This window comes from Phalangium opilio, unplaced genomic scaffold, assembly GCF_054372755.1.
Source record: "Phalangium opilio isolate 3A_F unplaced genomic scaffold, DU_Popi_V2 ptg000070l_1, whole genome shotgun sequence".
NCBI lineage: Eukaryota > Metazoa > Arthropoda > Arachnida > Opiliones > Phalangiidae > Phalangium > Phalangium opilio.
Genome location: NW_028324182.1, coordinates 4,511,129 through 4,536,753, shown reverse-complemented (window position 1 = coordinate 4,536,753; position 25,625 = coordinate 4,511,129). Strand labels below are relative to the sequence as shown.

At 36.5% G+C, this 25,625-nt stretch overlaps 2 protein-coding genes across 9 annotated transcripts; both read left to right on the top strand.

Moving 5' to 3' along the window:
- Positions 1-170: 170 nt before the first annotated feature.
- On the top strand, positions 171-17,640 carry Dap160 (dynamin associated protein 160). 8 transcript variants are annotated; one of them, XM_089842618.1, is made up of 37 exons: positions 199-357; positions 762-981; positions 1,049-1,276; positions 1,351-1,552; positions 1,628-1,801; positions 2,314-2,483; positions 2,559-2,645; positions 2,713-2,978; positions 3,038-3,187; positions 3,248-3,476; positions 4,120-4,259; positions 4,325-4,502; positions 4,564-4,921; positions 4,995-5,139; positions 5,209-5,355; positions 5,435-5,499; positions 5,718-5,803; positions 5,875-6,068; positions 7,045-7,152; positions 7,290-7,460; positions 8,693-8,737; positions 8,932-9,078; positions 9,153-9,303; positions 9,363-9,563; positions 13,040-13,161; positions 13,679-13,785; positions 13,853-13,925; positions 13,983-14,090; positions 14,157-14,255; positions 14,307-14,474; positions 14,538-14,750; positions 14,822-14,943; positions 15,539-15,621; positions 15,752-15,835; positions 16,215-16,388; positions 17,095-17,259; positions 17,455-17,640. In XM_089842618.1, exons 2-36 carry the CDS (start codon positions 876-878, stop codon positions 17,247-17,249), a joined length of 5,256 nt encoding a protein of 1,751 aa, XP_089698744.1. In that variant the 5' UTR covers positions 199-357; positions 762-875; the 3' UTR covers positions 17,250-17,259; positions 17,455-17,640. The 8 variants fall into 8 exon arrangements, with proteins under 8 accessions (XP_089698745.1, XP_089698746.1, XP_089698744.1 ...); XM_089842619.1 differs by having other exon boundaries at positions 171-357; positions 1,631-1,801; positions 17,095-17,640; XM_089842620.1 differs by lacking the exon at positions 15,752-15,835 and adding an exon at positions 16,017-16,094 and having other exon boundaries at positions 177-357; positions 17,095-17,640.
- Positions 17,641-18,118: 478 nt separating this feature from the next.
- Positions 18,119-25,263, top strand: LOC149661190 (macoilin-like). The gene is made up of 11 exons (XM_089842632.1): positions 18,119-18,365; positions 19,545-19,686; positions 19,767-19,893; positions 19,966-20,095; positions 20,169-20,235; positions 20,304-20,412; positions 20,473-21,133; positions 21,194-21,352; positions 21,428-21,731; positions 21,806-21,980; positions 23,159-25,263. Exons 1-11 carry the CDS (start codon positions 18,289-18,291, stop codon positions 23,410-23,412), a joined length of 2,205 nt encoding a protein of 734 aa, XP_089698758.1. The 5' UTR covers positions 18,119-18,288; the 3' UTR covers positions 23,413-25,263.
- Positions 25,264-25,625: the final 362 nt, after the last annotated feature.

Below are 25,625 nucleotides of genomic sequence, written 5' to 3'. Positions count from 1 at the left end.
TATAGACTAATGACACCCCATGTTATTTCCCCATAGAGCTTAATACAGTCGAAGGCAGAGGGCTGCCATTACCCTATAGACTTCGACATAAATGGGGGTGTTTCTTCCTGACTCTATTTAGTCAACTCAGAGTCGTAACTTATGATGACGTAATGACCTAAAAGTCGTATAGCCTCGTAGCTGTACGGTGAACCATCGCGTCAATATAACTTTAAAGCGAAGAAAGCTTGCTACTATGTAGGCGGTGTGAAAACTGAAGTCGGTGAATTTTTGTTCGCGTTTCGTGAATGATGTACGAATTGTTTTACTGTTTATGTGGAAATCCTAACGTTTTCAACTGGTATTAAAGGATAAAACGTAAGTAAATTTTTCCATATTCAGAAGTAATTTCCGGTTTACTGTTAGTATAATTAAGGGGAGACCTATTTTACGCGTGGAAAGTTAAGCCTTGGTTGTGATTTAGCTTTAAAAATTGTATGGCTGCATAACCTGCATGGAATTATTACAGTTCATTTCAACGGTTCAAGTAGGCGTGTTCGGGTTTTTCTGTAAATCTTTTTGTATGTGATTATTGTTGTACTTCTACAATCTACACGCGTTTATTTATTACAAAAACAACTAAAAGTACTAGTAAAATTTGCAATCTCCATGTAAACCTAGAATCCTAGATACCCAGTTCAATATTTTGGTGTATAGTTTCAAATAGGTACTTCACAGTATTGTTTTAAAAAATTCGCTCACTGTTACATTGAACTCTCCAGACAAATAATTCTCTAAAAATGATCCCTGACGCTTTACTCTAACATAAATTGGTGGAATTTGGAACTGAAAAAAAAAAAAAAATAAAATAAAAAATCTAATAAAAATCAATCAAAATGAATGTGTCAATGACATCGGATCCATGGAGGATTACTCCAGAAATGCAAGCTAAATATGACGAACAGTTCTATCAACTGAAGCCAATTAATGGCCTGATTACAGGTTAATAGCTATTAAGCGTAATTTAAAAGTAATACGTTAAATCAACATTTTTATATAATACTCGAAGGTGATCAAGCTAAAAAATTATTTCTACTATCGGGATTACCTCCTCAAATATTGGCTCAAATATGGGCAATGGCTGATATGAATAGTGATGGAAAAATAGATAGACACGAATTTGGGGTAGCCCTTCTTATGATTCAAATGAAACTTAAAGGCTACGAAATCCCCAAAACTTTGCCAGCCACTCTTAGAGCTCCTACACCCGCTCCAGTGCAACAGATTTCAGGCTTTGGTAAAGAATTCATTAAAACCGTCACGCAAAAACGCACAACAAAACATGCAAAACATTTTTTTAAAAATGTTCAGGTCCCCCTCTTGGTGGAATTAATATACCTCCTCCATTGGCCTCTACACCACCCAGAAATCAGCTTGTTTCTCAGGGTTTAATGGGTAGTCCGGGTGTAATACCACCTCTTGCTGGCCCTCCTAACTTCATAAGATCAGCTTCTCCAGTTGATACAAAGATTCAAAGATCTGGATCTGTCAGTAGCCAAGATTCTCCTACATTGTAAGGAATTATTTAGGAATGAAGAGCTAGCGTAATTTCTTCAACACTGATTGTATTTCATTATTTAAAAAATAGCAGAGTTGCCTCACCGGGCTTGACTGAATGGGCAATACCTCAGCCCTCAAAACTGAAATATACTCAGTATTTCAATAGTTTAGATAGAACTCGAACTGGTTTTCTTACCGGAGTTCAAGCTAGAAATATTTTACTTCAATCAGCTCTTCCACAAAATATTTTGGCGCAAATATGGTACTATTTTAGTCATTTTGCAGGGTTCGTACACGACCTGGAAAACCTGGAAAAGTCAGGGAAATTGAAAATGGGCCTAAAAAGTCAGGGAAATTTAAAATGGACCTAAAAAGTCAGGGAAATGTCAGGGAAAAATATGTTGGAGGGAAATTTAAAGTATAAGGGTGACCAGAATAATTTTTGTCTGAGATTTGAGCAAAGCCCCAAATTCGCGGAGCTCGCTTCGCTCGCTCAGGTTATTTATGATTTACTTTAAATTAAATTTAAACGAATTATTTGGCTAATTTTTATAACAATAACTCGTGCAAAAATTATTTGAGTGAATATAGATTGGTTTTCATATACGTTCGCCATGTACGTTATTGCAAATGGTCAGGGAAATTTGTGGAATTTAGTCAGGGAAAACCTGGAAAAGTCAGCTAGGAATTTCATTCCAAAAATTTTGTACGAACCCTGTTTTGACATTTCTGAACTATGGCTAGCTACTTCATAGTTTATTATTATCATCTCAGGAACTTGGCCGATATTGACTCTGATGGTAGATTAGGTTGCGAAGAATTTGTATTAGCAATGCATTTAATTGATTGCGCCAAAGCTGGAGATACTCTACCGGCTTCATTACCTCCTGATCTTTATCCACCCAGTTATCGCCAAAGGGGAAGATCTGCCAGTATAATTTCTAGTGAGTTTCCTGATCAGGACTCTTATATCTCCGAATCTTGAATAAGCTTAACTTAATTTAATTAACCTTCCTTAGCTGGATCAGCTAGTCAAAGTCATTTAGGGGATCTCTCTGGTGGAGGAGCAATGTCTAAAGAAGAGGAAGAGAGACAAAAAGCCTTGAGTAAGGCTTTTGAAATTAAACCTTAACGTAGCGACGGATGGTGTAAGGATCCATCTTGTTATTATAGTGACCACTTTTGAAGACAAGAGACGAGAAAATTTTGAGAAAGGTCAAGCTGAACTTGAAAGGAGGAGACAAATGTTGTTGGAAAATCAACGAAAGGAGCAAGAAGAGAGGCAGAGGAAAGAAAGGGAGGAACAGGAAAAAAGGGAAAGACTGAGGCTAGAACAAGAGAGGAGGAGACAACTCGAACTCGAAAAACAACTGGCTAAACAAAGGGAATTAGAACAAGAAAAGGAAGAACAGAGAAGGAAGCTTTTGGAACAGAGAGAGGTTCAATTTGAACTTTGTTCTATCTATAAGCGTCAGTTATTAAAATGACGTTTTAATAGGCGGCTCGAAGAGAAATGGAAAGACAAAGACAGCTGGAATGGGAACGTCAAAGACTTCAAGAATTAACTTCTCAGAAACAAAGAGAGCAAGTCGCTGTTAGCAACTTGAAGAAAAAGAGCAAGAGTTTGACAATTGAATTGGAGCAACTGGTTAGCGACTTAATTTTAAGAGGTCGAATCTTTCTTTAATGTAAAACAAACTTTTACCAGAATAATAAAATCAATGATCTAAGTCAACATATTGGGGAAACTAGACAAGGTGTAGCCGAATTGAAATCATCTATTGATGAAATGAGGATCAGGAGAGACTCGAAAATGTCTGAATTAGCTAATATGAAAATGCAAATTAAAGATTTGAATGATAAACTCTTATCAATCGCCCAGGAGAAAGCGAATATGATGAGTCAGGTTCTACCCCAAACCATCAATAATCCTACTGGTATATTAAATACAGGAAAGATAGAATCATAAGGAGATTATATCTCTCTCTAAGGGCCCAAGCGCATCTATTAGCAAAAACATCAAGTTCTGCTAAATGTGACGTAGATTTTGTATAGAGCTCCTTCCGAATTTTTCGTCAAATTCGCGGGAGAGAAAAATAATTTTCAAAATCAGCCACGACCGATATCCTAAGCCGGTCGTGGTCTAGAGGCGAGCTCTGAGATAACGCTCCCAAGCGGTTGGGAATCAAACTAAAACAGGCGGGGAGGCGAGTGGCGAGACGCGAGAGAGGAAGGGCTGAGGGGAAAAAATAAGTAAGAGAATTTCCAGAAACCCCCCCCCCCGTTCTCTCAGACACAAGAGGTAAATTCGCGCTTAGTAAAAATCACGAAGAGCTGTCGTGAGAAATCTTTGAAGGAGGCAAAAATGTTCAATGCCGGGTTACTCTGCAGCGAATGCGCTCGGCCTCTCTTTAGGCTATACAATTATTATACCACTTGAGATGAGACGGATGGCTGACCAAATCGGACATACATACATTTCAACCGTAACATAGAATCTTGGGCCCTTAGAGAGAGATATAATGTCCTTATGTTAGAACTGAACAAACTGACAAGATACGACGCGTTTTTTTTTTCTAGCCGATTCATTTAATAGCGTCGTCTATAGTTTTAACAATAAACAAATCATTTTGAATCAATTGAGAAATACTTTATCCAACATTGAGAAAGAAACGACTCAAAAACTTCAAGATGTTGAGAATAATAACGCCCAATTACAGGTTAATATTACCCGGATAAGCCTTCAACCGACACGCAACACGGTGCTAATCATTATTTTAATTAGGAATTGAAAGATACTCTTCAAGATTTAATGAAAAACCACGAGAAATTATTTATGGAGTATGAAGAAAAACGGCAACAAGTTTTAGCATTAAAGAAACAGAAAGAAACGGCTAAAGTTCAAGCACCTACTGGATGGGATGACCCCAGTAAATTATCTACTAATGAAGCCTGGGTTGATCGTAAGTTTACGCGTATTTAGTTTAAAAGTAACCAAAATAAAAATGGGGGGTTTTCATCAAGAACCCGGTGAACCGACGACTCCTTCAGCGGCTAGCATTCAACTCGCTTCCGAAAATCAAAATACCGGAATGAAATTTATAAGATACAGAGCCCTTTATGCCTTTGAAGCCAGAAATCCCGATGAGCTATCTATTATGCCTGGTGATGTTGTATTAGTCCCGGAAAGTCAGTCAACCGAACCAGGATGGTTGGGAGGAGAACTGAGAGGGAAAGCGGGATGGTTTCCCGAATCATACGCTGAACGATTGGACACCTTACCATCCGAACCTAATGACGATGCCTTCTCCGTTACACCATCGTCTACCGATGCCGCTGAAACGGTTCATATTGTTGGAACTGAAATGAAAAGAACTTTGGAGTAAGATTGCTCGCTTCTTGTGACCTTTCATCTTTAGGTGTTGACTTTTTAAGTTTTTATCTCTTACTTTCAGGGGAATATCCGAAGCCCCCGAAAATGGTTCCGATTTTGGTTCCATAACTGAAGAACCCACAATTGTGGCTGAAATTTCTCAAACTACCGAAGCAACTTTAGCCAAAGCTTTATCATTGGAAGCCGCCTCTCCCATACCAGGAGAGGTAAGTTGAAAATAGAAATAAGTTGAAGTCCGTTCTATAAGACGCGGGACGATATAATCTATTCAATAGGGTCAGGCGGCCCCTGAAGGTTTGCAAGCGATAGCCATGTTCCCATGGCGAGCTAAGAAAGATAACCACCTGACTTTCAACAAAGGAGATGTAATAGCGGTGATAGAACAACAAGATATGTGGTGGTTGGGAAAATTGGGTGAAATTGTATGTACTGTACTTTCGTTTCGGCCTAAAATGTTCTTTATCTAATTTATTCAATGTTTTTATTTTTTTTATTCGTAAGACTGGCTGGTTTCCAAAATCATATGTTAAATTAATTTCCGGAGGTGGTAGGAAAGATTCTGAAAGGTAGGCTTTATTGATCTTCAAGAGTTAAGAGTGAAAAGTCCCGGGAGAATATTTTTTTTTTTTTTTTTTTTTGTGTCCAATTTGATCTCTCTTATCTATAACCATTTTTCTCCTCCGCATATCCTCCTCTTGCGAGTAACGCCTTTTGAAATCTCTCTCTCATTCTTCCTATTTTCAACGAAAACCTTTGGTTGTTGGTTTAAAAATGCGTACGACAGTGCATTTCCTTTTCCCAGTCTAGCGAACAGCGAAGCTGATACCTATGACGAACTAGACAACCAATCTAATAACGTCCAGCTTCCTGGTAAGATTTAAAAAAGAATCAATGTTGTCTAGATGAATTGAACAGATCGTTTCATCATCATTCTTGAAAAGATTCGACCGCTGGAGAATTCTTTGTGGCAACCTACGCCTATCAGTCTCAAGAACCGGGTGATTTGTGCTTTCAACAGGGCGATCTTATATTGGTGACCAAAAAAGATGGTGATTGGTGGACGGGAACGCTCGGTAATACGAGTGGAATGTTCCCTAGTAATTATCTCAGGCCAGCAGAACCTGGAGAAGTTCCTGTAAGACATACTTATCATTAGTAGTTATGGGTATAGAGTTAGCCAATTATTGAAAATGGCCGCCACCTCAGTAGTGATCGCTATACAGTTAACCTATTATTCAAAATGGCCGCCACCTCAGTAGTGATCGCTATACAGTTTACCTATTATTCAAAATGGCCGCCACCTCTAGTGATCGCTATTCAGTTTACCTATTATTCAAAATGGCCGCCACCTCAGTAGTGATCGCTATACCATGGATGAAGGATGCGCGTGAAAAACATTCAACGCTCTACAGGATGTGCAACTCCCTATAGTAAAAAGTAGACAACTCGATACTAGCGCCGCCTGGCTACCAGCGCTGGAAACCCTCGCGGGAAAAATAAAAAATACTGGACATAAGAAAAAAACCCATAGTTTTGCTTCTAGCAGACGACGCTAAGGAAAAAAATCAACGGTAGCGCGTGTTTTTTCCTTATGTCGAGTATTTTTTATTTTTCACGCGAGGGTTTCCAGCGCTGGTAACCAGGCGGCGCTAGTATCGTTTGTCTACTTTTTAGTATAGGGAGTTGCACATCCTGTAGAGCGTTGAATGTTTTTCACGCGCATCCTTCATCCATGGCTATACGGTTTACCTATTATTCAAAATGGCCGCCACCTCAGTAGTGATCGCTATACGGTTTACCTATTATTCAAAATGGCCGCCACCTCAGTAGTGATCGCTATACGGTTTACCTATTATTCAAAATGGCCGCCACCTCAGTAGTGATCGCTATACGGTTTACCTATTATTCAAAATGGCCGCCACCTCAGTAGTGATCGCTATACGGTTTACCTATTATTCAAAATGGCCGCCACCTCAGTAGTGATCGCTATACGGTTTACCTATTATTCAAAATGGCCGCCACCTCAGTAGTGATCGCTATACGGTTTACCAATTATTGAAAATGGCCGCGACATCAGTAGGGATGGCTATAGAGTTAGCCAATTATTTTAGGACCGAGAAGATATTCCTCAAGCCGCAACTATTGAAGTTGCTGAAGCAACAACTGAAGCTCCACCCGCTGCCTCTGAACCTGGCGATTTCTCAGCGGCTCAGAGTCAAGTAAGTTCTTATTTATATTTTTTAATACCTCCGCTTGATCGAATTGATCAAAGAGTCAACTTACATCGCGAAAAATCGAGTAATTAATTGCGTAATTGGTACTGACAAAAAACGGAGAATTTCTATTTGGTTGTTAGGTGGAGACTGAAAACGAAGGAATCGTTACTAACAATACTAATGAGACTAACGAGACTTATGAGACTAACGAGACTTATGAGACTAACGAGACTAACAATACTAACGAGACTAATGAAACTAATGAGACGTTTACAAATGAGTGTATTCCGTCAGTTTCAGAAATGAGTGAGGTAAAATATAGGCCACAAAGTATAGCGCAATATTAAAAGCAATTTATTTTAGTTATTTATTTATATATAATTTAAACAATTTTTATTCTGTGAACTTCAGGCACGATTTCAAAGGATTAATATGATTTTTTTTTTTTTTTGGTCGCTGTTGGCTTTATTCGATGTAGCTTTTTCTCACTTCAGGACTTAATTAGTTAATGTAAATTTTTTTCAAAAATTATCTTGAAGAGAGAATCGTATTATTAACGTTCAATTTTGATATAGGAGTTTTTAGCTTAGCTATGCCAGTTTTTTTTGCATGTCAAGGTGAAGAACACACGTACACACGTTCTATATATATCTTTGACGGAATATATTTTGAAAGAGCTAGCGTATTAACATAAATACGAATCTGTATCTTTATATAGTTTGTAATTGTTACACAGCATGTTTGTCGGCTTATAATTCAAACATGTTCATATAATATCTTTACTCTTCAGCATGTCTCTCAATTTCTTGTTAAAATTAACATTAATTTACGAAGAAATTGTTGGTAAAAGCTTCTATATTCGAGTGTGAAATAAGCTAATTGTTAAAATTATTGGCGATTTATTCGGTATATTAACTATACATAGGTTTCAGACTAAGACTATTGGTACCATTTACACTGCAGGAGGCCAGGCTACGTGGTACTGCACTTTGTCCGACAAGTAGCCTGACTTACTGTTGTAAATGTTATCAGAAGTATATAATACTTCTCTTCGAGAGAAGTGTACCACAAAGCGGGATAAGTGTAACGTCATTCTTCCTAACATCGGATCATTCGGAGCAAGGTTACTAAACCGAATCACATACGCGATAAATAGTTCCCTCATCATTACTCTATAAGCGCTTAACTATTTCCCAAGACGTGCTTGTGGATTTTGTCCCACCCCAAGACGAGGTTTGTGGGATGATTGCTGGGAATTTAGTACCAAACAATTATAGAATTCACCTTACGGTGCTATGCTTATCTGAAGTTTGATGAGCGGGAAAGCAAACAAAAAGGGTGAGCCTGGGAAGAATGACGTTACATAACTTAAGTATGAAGAGGATACAGAGTGGCATCCTTCTTCTATTATCCCCTTCTGATGTTATCGATCCTCCTATTCTGAAAACTATGTATATAAAAATGAATTGCACGAAAAGGTGACTGGTTTTCAAATTTTAAATATTTTTTCGCATATTGTTCCTCTTCTTTCCGTTATCCAAAGGTTATCACACCCAGCAGTCCCGCTTTGGATAGTCCAAAGCCAAAGGTAACCATTTGGTTCTTGCCCCACGCCCGATATTTAGGAATAAAATTACTAAATGTTAGACATTGTATACTTTTTCTTCTAAAAGCATTGTATCTTTCGCTTGCATTTGTTTTTATTTTAATTTTTTTCTAATACCTTTCGAAGATTCCATATTGTTTCTACGCGTAATTAAATTAATTAAAAAAACCCTCTAGAATACCAAAACGTTGAAGAAACCGGAGATTGTTACTGTGATAGCTCCGTATAAAGCTACCGGAGCTGAGCAACTTAATTTAGAAAGAGGGCAGTTGATACAAGTTCGAAAGAAGAGTCCCAGTGGTTGGTGGGAAGGAGAAATTCACGTACGAAGTTTAATTTTAACGACACTGTTTCAGTTCTTTTTTTAATAAAAAAAAAACTCTCGCTTGTATTTTAGGCAAAGGGAAAGAAACGACAATTAGGATGGTTCCCAGCTTCTTACGTTAAACCAATAAGTAGCAGTCGACCTAGTAGCGCTAGAAGTACTCCAGATCCTGTTACTCAAATGCTACGTCAGTCGGAAGATTTAAATGGGACTTGTGTCAATGGTGAGAGTTGAGTTAGGGTTTTTGCGCGGAAATAAGATGGTTTTTTTTTTCGCTTTCAGAGCAAGTTGTCGCTGTTTACGGATTCACGGCCCAACACGCTGACGAATTAACATTCCAAAAAGGTCAAACGATTAATTTAATGAGTAAAGAAGACCCTGCTTGGTGGAGGGGAGAACTTGATGGCGCCGTTGGTTTATTCCCATCCAATTACGTTGTCCCCATTGAAAAATCCGCTACTCCGACTTTAACCCAAGGACAATGTAAGTATTAAAAACAATTTTCTAAATGATATCTTAATTCCTTTCCTTGCGCGATATGAAACCAATGAGATAGATAGAGTTACAATTTAAATCGGCTTACCGTGAAACACATTGCTTTTATCAAGCACGTTTATCAAAACATGACAGCGCCATCTGTGAGTTAGCCTCTAGCGGAACTAATTACAACTTTTACTTATTGTTTATTTGCAATCAGAAACATCGTTATGATTTTTATTTCATTTATTTATTTATTAGATTAAAAAGGACTAGAGTTTTTATTATTTAACTCGCGTATTTTATTTAACACGTACGTTTAAAAAACTATCTTGACAGCTTGTTACGCAGATTATAGCAGCAGACGGTAATAAAAAAGTTCTTCGAGTGATTAATAGGTGGCGCCACCCGTATTTGATAAAGATTCATGCAAAAGACAAAAAGTCGAGGGGTCCGTCATTGCCAAAAAATCCCGTACGCTCGGGGAAAAATCCAACAACAAATCCAAAATTCCAGTGAAAATACAAAAGGATTTTGTATTTTTTGAAAAATCCGAAGATCTTTGAAAAGTTTCAAAATATATAAAATTATGTAAAAAATCCAAAAATCCACCGAAAATCCAGAAAAAAATCCAAAAATACCGAAATTTTTTTAGAAATCCAAAATAACATATTAAATCCGGGAGTGTGTTCAAATTTTTTTAGAAATCCAAAATTTTGTGAAAATCCACAAAAAAATCCAAAATTTTGTAAAAATCCACAAAAAAATCCAAAATTTTGTGAAAATCCACAAAAAAATCCAAAATTTTCAAATTCACAAATCCAGGAAGACGATAAAAATTACAGTTAAAAATACAAAATCCTAAAAAAATACGAAATCCCAAAACAAATTACAAAATCCCGAAAAAATACAAAATTCCCGAAAAAATACAAAATCCCCGAAAAAATACAAAATCCCGAAAAAGAATACAAAATCCCGAGAAAAAATACGAAATTCTATGAAAAAATACAACGGTTTTTTTGAAAATCCTACTGGATTTTGGATTTTTATAAAAAATTGACAAATCCATATAAATAAAAAAATACGTAAAAATCCGAGGGATTTAAAAATCCCGTACGTTTTTTTTTCGAATGACGGACCCCTCGCAAAAAGTGTATCGCGAAACGTCGATCTCTAGTAGATTTCACGTTGTGACTCTAGGTTTAATATATATATTCTATCTCATTGTATGAAATAAACTTATTATTGTAAGTTTACGGGGTTTGAAAAACAATGAAATGTTTTTTTTCTTTTACCATTTTAGGAGAGAAATGAGAAAAAGAAAAAAAAAAGAATAAATAAATAAATTTGGGATTGCAAAACCCACTACCACAACACAACCCACGTTGATACTCAATTCATTGTTGTTCTGAGCTGCCTTTGGAGAAAAATTATTAACTCCTCTTTCTACTACACGTTTTTAGAGGAAACAAAAAAGGCTTGAAATTGTTTGGTAGAAAAAAAAACAATATAATTGATTATTATTTGATTTTTGAAAACAAAAAAAAAAAAAAAAACAATACCAAAAAATTTGAAAAAAAAAAAAAACAAAACAACCGTGGCTTGAATTAATTTTTGTGTTTTTATTTTGGCCTAGTGGTAGTGGGTCACGAACAATCCTTAATTTCCTTTATTTTATTTTTTTTTTTCTTTTTGGTTTTTTCGTTTAAAATGTTTTTTACGTTCTAGTTTTAAAGTTTTATAAAAATCTCCGTAAGTTTACCCACTACCATTACGCGAGTCTCTGAAATCTATTTAAATAATGTAGATCAAAATTCCTATATATATATTATTGTTAAGAAGTAGTTAAAGAAAAATAGGTATATTCATTTCGTTGATATAACTATAATACTTACTAAGCCTTACGAATGATTAATGAAGTTAATGAAGAAAAGTCTGACAATTAATTAGAAAATAATTTAGTAGACCATCGATAATTCTCAGTATTTTGGTATTTCTCCGTAAAGACTTAATTTTTTTGAGGTCACACCCGTTTTTATTCTTATTATTATAATTATTTTTTTTTTTAGTTTTTAAATGATGTTGGAGTAAATAAGCACGCCTGTGTTATTTATATTTAATAGAAAATTAGTTTAGTTTAATTTAGTTTATTAGCAAATTAATTAACGATCCGAGTCCCGAGTTTTTCTTTCGTTCTTTTTACAAGAAGTAACACCCTAAAATTTATTCGTCGCAATTACCAATCATTTTAGATCGTTTTTTTACGAAATCGTAGGTTTTATTTCGTTCTAATAGCAAACAAACAAACAGAGTGACGGAATCTCAATTTATTTTAATTAATTAAGAGTAAGTAGGTGGTGCTACATTTATTACCGCAGAATTATCGTTCGTTGTTTAATAAAATTGGTATATAGAATTCTAAAAACGTTTAACCCCCTTAATAATTAAAAAAATTTATCTTTAGAAACGTAAATATATTAAACACTTACCGCAATAAATATTAATATTCGAAACTATAAACTAAACAAAAAAGTCAGATCCCCTTAATTGTTAATTAATTGCACGTAAAATCAGAATACGAAGTATAAGCAATGCATTGTGTGTGTGTGTTTAATAAAATCGCAAATGGTTACGGACGAGAAGTGATATCAAGTTTATTAGGGAGAAGGTATAAGATGACTAAGTATTGGCGCGGCGTCCCATAGTCCCATTCCCTCTTTCAAAATATGGCGCGGCGTCCTATAGTCCCATTCCCTCTTTCAAAATATGGCGCGGCGTCCCATAGTCCCATTCCCTCTTTCAAAATACAAGGGGGAACATAAAGGAGAGAGGCCGGTCTATTTCGCTACACTCTCCTCTGTCGGAAAATACAAGTAATTTTCTGGTCATTCGCGTGGCGCTGACGTGCACAGTTTTCAAGAACCAATGAGATTCTGGTTGTAATTTAGAGGCGGGGATTAACTCCGGACCTACTATACGTTTGGACTGGAGATAAAGAGAGCTAGAAATGTGGCGCGAATTTATACCTTCTCCCTAATAAACTAGATATCACTTCTTGTTACGTATTAATATATTTCTTCCTGATGTCAAAAAGAAACCTTAACTAGTGTTATAGGATAAATAAGGTTAGGTGTTCAAGTTCATTTTACCTGAATTCATTCATTAAAAATCTTTATAAAACCTTATATTTATCTTCATCTTCAAAACAACGCTAGAAAAAAAGAAATATGAATGTTTATCAGAATATATTACTAATTAATTAATTGAGCTGACACATAAGGTAATAACAATAACAACACCCTTTCCTTCTAATAAGTTAGTCAAAAATATATATATATATATTATATTAATGGCAGTGTTTGTGTCTGTAAATAGAGAGTAACGATATTATTCACTAAATTGTTTATGATAAAAATACTAGTAAATAAAACTAAGTAAAAATAATACGCACAAGGTTATAATTTCTGCGCTGTTTATAATAGGGAGTGGAGATTGGAAGGTTTTTAACGAACTGCCTAATCGAGAGAAGAAACGACAGTCTCATATCGACGAATTAATTCGAACGGAGGAGACGTATAACGAGAATATGTCCTTTGTTTTGGAAGTAAGACTTATTTACATAGCAACTGTAGAAGCGACACACGGAGTTCTTATACAGGGTTCATACAAACCTGGAAAACCGGGAAAAATCAGCGGAATAAATAGTTGCCAAAAACTTGAGGGAAATTTTGAATTTTTAGTAAAATTCAGGGAAATTAGGGAAATTTGCGTCAAACAGGGGCCGAGTAATTAAGCAAAATGTTCGTGAACATACCCTCCATAGGATTAACATTACACTATACGTTGGAGGCTCATAACTCTGGTTCTACTAGAGATACAAGGATGTTCTTTGATTATGTAATAGTCCTATTCGCCCTTCCTCCTTCGTTAACATTTGCTCCATATACAGGAAAAACCTGGAAAATTCAGGGAAGTATATGGGGAAAAACCTGGAAATCTCAGGGAAATTTGTTTTCCAAAAGTTGTATGAACCCTGTTATAGTTCCGCGATGACGCTTCTATTTCCTCCTGATACCTAAATTTTGCCGTAGTTAAAATTTTATTAATGTATTTGAATTAAGGTTTTTCATAAACCTTTGAAAGAAAGTGGTCTCTTGAATGAGGAGGAACTCAAAACGATATTTGTCAACTGGAAACAATTACTCGTTTGCAATAATAAACTTCTTAAGTAACTAACTGAATAGTTCGCTAATTAGTTTAAGGGTATTTAATTATTGGCGTAATTTTTAATTCAGAGCATTGCGTGTTCGTAAGAAAATGAGTTCTAACGGATTGGTTCAGATGATTGGTGATATCTTATGTGAAAATGTGAGAATAAGGTTTTCAACTTATATATAGCGTACTAATTCATATACTTTCATGTAGATACCGCATATGACAGTATATATTAGATTTTGTTCTTGCCAATTACGAGCCGCAACGTTAATTCAACAAAAAAATGATAATGTAAAGGAGTTTAAATTGGTTACTAAGGTATAAATGAAATAGGGAAACTATACCCCAACTAGAAATGACAAAATTATGGTTATTCTCGCGTAGCAATGTTGTCAAGACCCCAGAACAAGAGGAATGCCTTTGAGCACTTTTTTGATCAAACCCATGCAGAGAATTACTCAATATCCTCTCATGATTAAAAAGGTTTGATCTTTCTCGTTTGACTTCAGTATAGGCGCTAATTATCTATTGTAGATTTTAGAATACACGCCCGAAGATCAACCCGATCATACTTATTTATCGGAAGCGTTGTCTCTTGCCGAGCAATTATGCAGTCAAGTTAACGAAGGCGTTAGAGAGAGAGAAAATACCGATAGATTGGAATGGATGCAGACTCATGTGCATTACGAATCTTTAGCCGAAGTATTTCAATCTCAACCCTAAACTGAAAAGGCTACAACTATAGGGATTTAATTATTTAAATAGGAACTGATATTTAACTCTTTGACTAATTGTCTGGGTCCTCGAAAACTTTTGCATTCCGGATCTTTAACTAAAGTTAAAAGCAATAAAGAACTAATTGGGTTTCTTTTCAACGATTTTCTGTTGTTAACGCAACCTTCGAAAGATGTTGGAAAAGTCACTAACGTATTTACTTCGGAAAGATCCATGAATGCTGAATATAAATTATATAAACAAGTACGACAGAAATCAAATTTATTTTCAGCCTCGAGACATTCATTTGTTCGTTAAATTAAAACACTTTTCAGCCAATATTTTTGAACTGCATAAGACTCAATCCTTCACCAGATAATATTCAAGATGACTCTGTATTTCAAATTCAACAGCTTGAATCGGTTTTACCTCTAAAAGCGGCTAATTCGAATGAACGGTAATTAATGTTTTTCAGCATTCCGCATTTGACTGTGTTACCTTATAATCAGGGGTGTGCGAGTACTCGTTAAGTTCGAGTACTCGGTTCGAGTATCGAGCCGAGTACTCGACTCGATACTCGATAACAACACTTTGAGATACTCGAGACAGATTCGAGTAGCTTTTAAACATCTTAAATACTCGACAAATACTCGAATCCGAGGCTTACAACTATAGCAGACGATGAGCTCATGAGCAATTATTTTGAAAATCACCTGTTCAATGTTTAATTGATCACTAACAATCTTTTTGAACTAGTTAGATATTAGATAATTAAACATCTTCGTTATTTTCAAGAAATTTACGAAATTACTACTCGACAAGTCAATTTGAGACTCGATAATTACTCGAAAGAACAATCAAAATTTGACCTATCTAAATACTCGATACTCGAAAGTATTTTTGATACTCGGCTCGATACTCGATAAGAAATTAGTTTTGATACTCGGCTCGATACTCGATAAGAAATTAGTTTCGATACTCGGACTCGGCTCGAAACCGAAAAAACGGGACTCGTACACCACTGCAAGTTATAATTGCATTTTTGTCTCTAGAATTTTATGGGTGAAGAAAATTGGTGCAGCTATAAAGGACTACATAGATACTGAAAAGAAAAATCTTTCCAGGCAATATTCCAGTAAGATATTTAACATTTTTTAAATTCAATTTAATTTAATTTAACGTAAGAAAAGAAAAAGGAAACTTCGCGATAAGAAAAAAGTATCAAGCTGGTAATCATTTTACGTTGAATTTGATTAACTAATAAGATCAAGCTCAGAAAAAGGTGGGGGTAGGAAGACTACTAGTTTTCGTTATGGAGGGATTCAATTTAAAGGCTTGTTCAGGGAATGGTAAGACAATTACACACTTGAGAATAATATGAAGAAGTGGCACAGGAATTTGATAATTTTAACATATTTGTCGTAAACTAACATTCAAAGCTACTAATTAATTATGTTATTATTATTATTTTGCATGGTTTTTGCGTAACATTTTCCTTCTATGCTTGGCATTTTTTTCCGTTTTGAAAAGCTTCGTATAGACCTTCAGTTGGTAGAATACGGGTATTAGCAATTGAGGCTTCGGAATTGGGTATCAATTTATCCAAAGGTAAGAACCGAAAATAAAAATATGTTGCCGTGATTGTTTCATTTCTGTGCCACGTCTTTATTTGTTTCGGTTAATTCTGGTTAAATGTAAGTGGTGTGATAAAAACGACGTAAACTTTAGGACATAGCGATCCGTATTGCGAAGTAACTATGGGATCTCAAGAGCATCGAACCAAAGTCGTGACCAATTCCACTAATCCCAAATGGAACGCTTCAATGCAGTTTTTGATTAAGGATATAGAACAAGATGTTCTTTGTATATCCGTGTTCGATCGAGATCTCTTTTCACCCAACAGTAATGGTTCTTTGTTTGTCCATAGCCCACTTGATCACGCACGCTGGCTGCACGCGCTTTAGAAGCCCGTCCAAAGGATTTTTTTTACATGTTAACTCGCGAATGCGGCGCGTCACATAGGTTCGGTCTAAACTTTCAAACCCGTCTGGTTTTAACATGGGAGGGGACCAGTTTTTTCAACGTTTTTGACAATATTAGTGCATCTACTGGTTCAAATCTCTTGAATTTTTAATGAGACGTGTATTGAAAGGTTTGATATTATCCTGTAAAATTTAAAGTCTTCAGCTTTAATAGTTTTTTTATAAAAAATAAAAATCATCACATAGTAGAGAAATAAATCCTTCAATTTCTCTACTATGTGATGATTTTTATTTTTTATAAAAAAAACTATTATAGCTGAAGTCTTTAAATTTTACAGGATAATATCAAACCTTTCAATAGACGTCTCATTAAAAATTCAACAGATTTGAACCAGTAGATGCGCTAATATTGTCAGAAACGTTGAAAAAACTGGTCCCCTCCCATAGACGCCCATGTTAAAACCAGACGGGTTTGAAAGTTTAGACCGAACCTATGTTATTCTCATTTTTAGGGTCTATTGAGCGGGCTTCTATAGCGCGTGCAGCCAGCGTGATCAAGTGGGCTATGGTTTGTCTAAAACGTTTTAAACAAGATTGGCAGACTAAAATACAATTTTTTTCGGTAGATTTCTTGGGTAGAACCGAAATTAGGGTCGAGGATATATACAGAGAAAGTCAGGAAACTAAAGGACCAATAACTAAAAGACTGCTCTTATACGAAGTAGAAACCGGTGAAGTTGAATTGAAATTAGACGTTCAAGTCTTTGAGAGCGATTCTTGATCATTCATAAGTAATTAGAAATACCTCTAATACATACATATCTCTTTTTTCTTTAATTTTATAGACTAAATTAATAAGTCATAATATTTCATTACTCTTTTTTCCTCCCATTTCCTATATGATCTTTTGTTTTTTTTTGTAATATAATTATTATCATATCATTCCATTCGTGTGCCTAACTCTTTCTATCTGATAAAATATTAAGACTACCGTGGTAAAAGAGTTTTTATTATTAATATTATGTTTTAAATTTTAATTTTGGAAACAAAAACTAGGCCTACATTCCGAATTTCCAAAAATATTAGTTGGAAAATTCAGTATTTTTGTTAGGGAACGGTTTTCTAGTGAAAACTATCATGACGCAAATATTAAAGTATTTATCTGTTACAAAGCCTTGTCCAGTTGTTTTTTTTCTAAAATCATTTTTAATCCACCTCATTCCCTTTCGCCGGAAGTTAGGCTTAGCTGGGGATTCATGGGGGTGAGTAACGGGAAGAAATTCGTCTGTCGTCTGCTACAAAAGCCAAAAATATGTACTGTAGCGGACGACAGACGAATTTCTTCCCGTTACTCACCCCCACGAATCCCGAGCTAAGCCTAACTGTAACTTCCGGCGAAAGGGAATAAGGTGGATTTAGGGTAAACACAGGTTCAGGTAAATATGGTTGTGAATCGTGTTTACTAATGGTATTTTCCATGGAGTAACTTTCTGGGAGTGAGAACGAAAGTTCCTTTAAAATAGCGTTAAACATATCTATGTCTACAATAATATTGCTCCATGGTGGCAGATTGCGAGCAGCCAAATATGCCCACATGACCCGCATGCGTTTGAAAAATAGCGCCTAAATATGACAGGTTGAAAAGAGGCATGCGCATTGGTTGTAGTGGGAAGCCATTGCAAAGAAAACGAAAAAAAAAAAGGGCCATAGAAATTTTCGCTCAAAAAGTCAAAATTTTCTCTCGAGGTAGAGTCTACATGTAAACGCGAACGGAATATTGGATGTTTTAAAACGAATATTACGTTAATATATTTGGAATAATGAAGAGGCGAGAATGTGGCGGAAAGATTAGACGACCTGTTAAGAGAAGCAAGATCGCCGAAGGCATTTACGGAAGGTAAGCTTTACTTTTAATTTTAAGTATCTTAAGCCTCGGTTTTATCTCAACGCCCTGGGTAAGCTGGGTTCATTTCTCTTGACTGTTTGGGGGGGGGGAAGGGGGTAATTAGGCCTTACCTAACTTTCACCTATGGCGCGATTTATCGTAGGATGCCCACGGCTGATTGACTGTTCTAGATTCATAGCCAAAAATAAAAAAGAATAGACAGGTCATTGAAAAAGGCCCATATTCCATTCATTTGCATCACAAATGACCGTTTTGTTATTTAATAAAGTTTATAAACATCAGGCTTATCTTGACTGTTGGTGTTCAATGGTATTCTTGTGTTTATTGACAATAACACAACTCGTTTCCCAACAAAGTAATTGCCGCGTGGATGGTATTGCGCATTCTATTTGTTTGTATTCTTAAAGGAGTTTTATTGCTAACCAGGGAAATTTAAAACAATACCAAAGATTTAGGAATATGTTTTGTAATTCATTAGTCGCTTTAATTCATCATATGTGGTTCAGTTTTGAAGTTAATTGACCTACATATGTGCTTAAATTAACCACTATGGATATGCATTATGATAGTTTGTTGTTACCTCTCAGAGTGACGATGACGTCACGGAGAGGTAATACACTGGACGTATCTGTCTGTGTGTGTGTGTCTGTCACCGCGTTCACAAATCGGAAAAAACGTGTTCCTGTTCGCAGAAAGCGATATTAGCTTCGTTAGGGTTAAGATTTACGCGGTGATCGACTAGGGTTACGAGAAACGTCTAGTATCACAATGGCAGGGCTTCAACCAAAGATTCACGCAGTTGCGAGTTTTCTTATCCTTAATAGTGAATCAATCGTCTTATAACCTAGCTTTGACAGCCAATCGGTTACACCCTAATTTCCAAAAGTTGTTAAAGAGGCATACGCTTGAATTCAAACGTCAACAATAGCTATGCTTAAAATGATTTTAGGAATAAAGTTTCTTAAAGCGATTTAACTATAATTAAGCTAAGTTATTGACGATTAAAATAATGTCAATTATATTTATTTATTTAATTATTTAAGAAAAACCTCTTAATCGCGTCTCGACTCGGAGAGGTTTATTTTCTTTTCCCAACTTGTTTAAGGAATTGTAAAGTCATGTTGATGTGTATTCATATAGATTCAAACGTTGCAAATTTTTCAATTGCAGCACATTTCTGTATCTCAAATTTCTTCTGGTTTGGGCGCTGGTTCTTTTAGCAGACTTCATCCTCGAATTTCGTTTTGAGTATCTCTGGCCATTTTGGCTTTTGTTGAGAAGCGTTTATGACTCATTTAAATACCAGGGACTTGTAAGTTGCATCAGTGTATCTTCCTTGTTCCTTCACCCCTGAAACAAGAGCTCAACGTTTGTTCTATTTCCAAAACCTAGGCATTCTCTGTATTTTTCATTTTCATCGCATTCACTTCAGACATGATTTGTTTTCTATTCATCCCAGTACATTGGTTGTTTTTTGCAGCCAGTACATACGTGTGGGTACAATACGTATGGCATACAGGTTTGTATAAGGAAATTGCCAAAATTAGAAGGCACTTCGTATCTGACTCTTCTGTTCTATCTTCTTAAATAGAAAGGGGTATTTGTCTTCCGACAATATCACTTTGGCTGTTATTTGTATATATAGAGGCATCCGTGCGGCTTAAAGAACTTAAAAATCTGCCATTTAATTTGGATTTATGTAGGCCATTTGCAGCTCATTGGTACGCTACTCTCGTTTAAAGTGTGCCTTAATTATTAAAATTATAAATTAGATAATTATCTAATTTGTTTTAGCATCGGTTATCCCGTAGTCACACTGGGATTTGGTTTTAAAAGCTATGTTGGATATAGAATGAAATTGGTATTAATTTCGCTATCAAAATTCCGTACTCGTTCTCGAGTCTCTAAGGTTTGAAGTTTTGTTTCTAGCGGAAGCAAAAAGACGTAGCGAGAGAGAACGACTTCTATATCCAGTTATTACAGCAAGCGCTGCCCTCAGAAACGCCGAGTATAGCTGCGGGGACTACTCCTGAAAAATGTATACAAACTTCCGAGTTAAAATTCTCGGTTCTATTATTAACTCGAATGTTTTAATCAGCTTCAGTTAAATACGGAGAAGAAGTAATCTCAAATGGCTGTTCTCCAAATCATGTCCAACAGCAAAAGAAGAGTAGTTTCTCGGTTAACAGCTCGGTGACTAATAGTAATAGCCAAGCGTCTACGACGACGCCGACGCAGGCTGGGGTGACTGGTAGTGGTGGGGGTACGGGAGGTCCTAACGGGGTTCTCTCTAATCATCAAGTTTCAAAATACTCTGAACTAGACAGCCGCGAAAAAGGCAACAAAGTCAACAACAACGCGTCATCGCGTAGCGCGAATGTACTGGATAAGCGGGACTACCAGTATATGGAGAATCATATTGCCAAGCGAACTGTCAGTGTGAATGATTTTGACGAGACTGATGAGAACTGTGAGAAGGATAAAACGGCCTTCAAAAGTAATGGCCTAAACGCTATAAACTCCGGAACGGGATCCCCACCCTCGGCTGGTGGTACGCGAAGCGCTATCCCCGGTTCGGGTAATCGATGGAATCATCATCATAATAGTGTTAAGGACAATAGTTCCAACCAAACTCAACCATCAACGGGAGGAGGAGGTGGCGGCGGCGGCGGAGGTTCCAGCAAGAAAAATAAAAATAATACCGCCAAGGAAATCACTAATAATCACATAAATAGTCAGAAAGATGATTATTTAACGAGGTGAGAACGAAACTTTCGCGTTTACCTAAGTTAAAGAAGACTAAAGAGCGCGTTTTATAGGCTTGAAGGAGACATTAAGAGACTTAAAGCGGATTTACAGTCCAGTCGACAAGTGGAGCAAGATCTTCGTCTACAGATTCATAATCTGACGTCTGGAGAAAAAACTGTCAAGAACGAGTTGACGCAGTTTCAGCTTGATAATGAGAACTTGCAAAATAAGTAAATTATCCAGGGATCATTTTTTTTTGCGATTTTCATTTTATTCGTTACGTAATTGCGTTTCGTTTCTTTTAGGTTACATAATTTAGTGACTGCGCGTCAGCAGGATAAGCAGACAATCAGTCAATTAGAGAAAAAGTTGACGGATGAAAGAAGAACCAGATCATCCATTGAGAATCAATTATCAACCGAACGTAAAGCTAAAAAGGTTGAGGAGGCGGCGGCTGCTAGAGCCGTGGCCATGGCCACAACCAGCAGAACCGAGTGCACCGAAAGTTGCAAAGTCAGAAGAAGGGAGCTTGAGAATGAAACCAAGCAGTTACGTCGGGAAATGAAAATGAGAGAGGATCAGTTTCGACAGATAGAGCGTGAAACTCAGGTTAATAAATTAAGCCCAATAAGTTTTGTCTTCTTTCTCGTTCGCAGCTAGTCTTAATTTTTCTCGTTTTTAAGACGTTGCGCCAATACAAAGACTCTCACGGTGAAACGGATGTGCTGATGTCTGCATTATCAGCTATGCAAGACAAGAATTCTCAATTGGAAAATAACTTGAGCGCCGAAACGAGGGTCAAGTTAGATCTCTTTTCCGCTTTAGGCGAAGCCAAACGTCAGCTGGAGATAAGACAAAGTGAGACATCAGTTTTCTTTCTTATTTGTGAAACTAAACAGGTGTTGATCAAGGTTATCTTAAAATTGTTTTTAATATTTTATAAAATATTACGTGATACATTTAGGTTCATAGACCTTTATTTGAAAAAGCCAAAAAAAAAATACAAAATTAAGTTCCAACTAAGCCTGTGGGGGGGGGGGGGGTCTTCGAGTCCGAGGACTCTGTGAGCCTACTTTTCCAGGGCTCAGGCTCGAAACCTTAAAATGAGGACTCGCGCCTATAGTTCAAACATAAGGAGATCATCTCTCTAACAGGGTTCGTACGGAACCTGGATAAGTCAGGGATATGAAAAATAGGGGAAAAAGTCAGGGATTTAAAACATTTTCCTAAAAAGTCAGGGATATGTCAGGGATTTCGTTTCGTTAATCAAACCATGCTTCGAGCAAAGCTAAATATGAGACAGGTGTGATGAAGTGGGCTCTGGTAAATACCCTAAAATGGTCAGGGATATTGCCAAAATTTGATCATGGATAACCTGGAAAAGTCAGGGATTTTCTATGTAAAAATTTCGTACGAACCCTGTCTAAGGGCCCAAGCGCATCTATTAGCAAAAACATCTAGTTCTGCTAGATGTGACTTAGATTTTGTATAGGGGCTCCTTCCGAATTTTTCGTGAAATTCGCGGGAGAGAAAAATAATTTTCAAAATCAGCCACGACCGATATCCTAAGCCGGTCGTGGTCTTGAGGCGAGCTCTGAGATAACGCTCCCAAGCGGTTGGGAATCAAACTAAAACAGGCGGGGAGGCGAGTGGCGAGACGCGAGAGAGGAAGGACTGAGGGGAAAAAATAAGTAAGAGAATTTCCATAACCCCCCCGTTCTCTCAGACACAAGAGGTAAATTCGCGCTTAGTAAAAATCACGAAGAGCTGACGTGAGAAATCTTTGAAGGAGGGAAAAATGTTCAATGCCGGGTTACTCTGCAGCGAATGCGCTCGGCCTCTGTTTAGGCTATACAATTATTATACCACTTGAGATGAGACGGATGGCTGACAAAATCGGACATACACACATTTCAACCGTAACATAGAATCTTGGGCCCTTAGAGAGATGATCTCCTTATGGTTCCAATAATTGGCTTCCTTTTAGTCTTTAGGTATTAAGATTTTCAAGATTGTTTCCTTTTGATTTTTGTCAGATCTTTTGCATCAAAAAGAGAAAGAGATTGGAGAACTTAAATCGCGTATAGCGGAAGTAATGGCCGTTATGCCAGTTGCGAATAACTCCGTCTATCCCTCGAGTGTGGCCGTCTCTTTAGAGTCTGGCATGGCACCCATGATTTATAGTCCTAAGTTTTTACCAGACGAAAGCTGTCTCGGAGTGTCTGCAAAGTCTCAATTGGATCCCAACGCTTCCGTTTACACCCCTAAAGTCGTTCCTTCGGACATTTGATGATCTCGCTCGCTTAACAACTCTTATTTTTTTTTTTTTTTTCTAAACCACCGTTAATTTTTTACAGTACAAACAAAATTCGTTGCGTTTGAGGTAAAATGAGGTTTTGAAAAAGAAAAAAAAAGAAAAATTACTACCTAAGATAATTAATTATTTAGGTTTTTAATTAAATCCTAGCCCCACCCCCCAAAATAAAGCCGCAAAAAATGGTTGGTAGATGTAAATTGGCAAATTATTTATTTTTGTTTTTGTTTTTGTTCTAACGTGTTTTTTGACAAGGCACTTTTTTCGTCTCTGAACGAACGAACGAACGAATGAAGTAGCGTTTAATTTTAAGGCCACAAAAGAAAAGAATTCCTAATTTTGTTTTTTGTAATTGCTTAACGCACAGTTGGCTAAAAATAGATTAGCCACGATTAAGATTTTAAATTTAAATGAATTACCGTATTCTAAGGAAGAGAAGGAAAAGATAACGATGGAAGGTTTAATGTTTTCAAAATTTTTTACTAAACTTTAATAGTTTAATTCGACGCTCCCTTACCGTATCTTTCTTTCACCTTAAACACCTTTTAGGATATGGTGAAGATGTAAACTGCCCTTAGAACGTTAAAAAAATGTGTTCGTGTTATCCCGTACCACTCACCTACGAGGGTTGTAATTGTAACGATTACAAAAGTGATTAGCATTTAATTTACATACTCTCCCCGGTTTTTTAATTGCAATTACGCCACTTTTCCGTTAAAAATACCGATGATTGTATATTAATAGTCTAAATTATTTACTTAGAGGGGGTCTTATAAAATACGGAAGTAATTTATGAAAATTTCAATTTCGCTTTAAGCGCAATCTTTGTCTATATATTAAGGAAAAACCTTTGAAAAAAATTACCGGTCAAATAAATTTTTGTTCTTAAAAAACAAATTTATATCAAAACCAAGAAGTGATATCTAGTTTATTAGGGAGAAGGTTTAAGTTGCCTAAGTATTGGCGCGCCATAGTCCCAGCCCCCCTTTCAAAATACAAGGGGGGGGGGGACGTAAAAGGAGGCCGGGCCATTTCGCCTCGTATTGGCGCTGCGTCCCATAGTCCCATTCCCTCTTTCAAAATATGGCGCTGCGTCCCATAGTCCCATTCCCTCTTTCAAAATACAAGGGGGAACGTAAAAGGACGTGAATTTTCAAGAACCAATGAGATGCTGGTTTTAATTTAGAGGCGGCGGGGATTAACTCCGGACAGGCTACCTTTGGACTGGAGATAAAGCTGGAAATGTGGCGCGAATTTATACCTTCTCCCTAATAAACTAGATATCACTTCTTGTCAAAACTTAAGCACGTAGATAACAACCGGTTGTTATCTATGCGCTTACGTTGTTTACATTCAAAAATATAAAACAAAGTCTCCACCAAAACAAAACTCCCTCCATATTGCCACGTTGCTGTGCAATTTTTATCTTAATTTTTCTTTACTTGGCAATTGTTTTGATTAAACACTTGAAGATAAAAAACCTCTGCCTAGTTTTGTCAACTACTTTATTGTCATTGACGTAAACTTGTCTTACTTTTTTAATCCCTGTAAAATAATACAATTTCGCCTGTAATTTGCTACAGTTTCCGTAACTTTTAGTCTTGACAAAAAAAAAAGGACCTAAAAGGTGTGTCCGTGCCATTTGCTAAAACTTTGTAACAAACAAGTTTAAAAGCGCTAATGGCAGTAAGTTGTTCAAAAAGAAAAGAAAGTTATTTGTGGTTCAGTGCTGTGGAAGCTTTTTTTTTTCCTTTGAACATAATGAAAAAAAAAAAAACAAGTGAGAAAATAAAAAAAAAATGAGACAAAGCTTCGTCTTTCATGGAATTCCGCCTCCTTTTTTATGTCAGAGTACATACAACTTTTGGTAAACAAATTTCCCTGAGTTTTCCAGGTTTTTCCCCATATACTTCCCTGAGTTTCCCAGGTTTTTCCCCATATACTTCCCTGAGTTTCCCAGGTTTTCCCCATATACTTCCCTGAGTTTCCCAGGTTTTTCCCCATATACTTCCCTGAGTTTTCCAGGTTTTTCCCCATATACTTCCCTGAGTTTTCCAGGTTTTTCCCCATATACTTCCCTGAGTTTTCCAGGTTTTTCCCCATATACTTCCCTGAGTTTTCCAGGTTTTTCCCCATATACTTCCCTGAGTTTTCCAGGTTTTTCCCCATATACTTCCCTGAGATTTCCA

Excerpts from the sequence above, each read along its gene's own strand:
- Dap160 (XM_089842618.1), top strand. The coding sequence starts at position 876 with ATGAATGTGTCAATGACATCGGATCCATGGAGGATTACTCCAGAAATG. Across the intron at positions 4,922-4,994 it reads GAAATGAAAAGAACTTTGGA|GGGAATATCCGAAGCCCCCG; the intron begins GTAAGATTGCTC and ends TCTTACTTTCAG. Across the intron at positions 5,140-5,208 it reads CCTCTCCCATACCAGGAGAG|GGTCAGGCGGCCCCTGAAGG; the intron begins GTAAGTTGAAAA and ends TCTATTCAATAG.
- LOC149661190 (XM_089842632.1), top strand. The coding sequence starts at position 18,289 with ATGAAGAGGCGAGAATGTGGCGGAAAGATTAGACGACCTGTTAAGAGA. Across the intron at positions 20,236-20,303 it reads TTGGATATAGAATGAAATTG|CGGAAGCAAAAAGACGTAGC; the intron begins GTATTAATTTCG and ends TTTTGTTTCTAG. Across the intron at positions 20,413-20,472 it reads GGGGACTACTCCTGAAAAAT|CTTCAGTTAAATACGGAGAA; the intron begins GTATACAAACTT and ends TGTTTTAATCAG.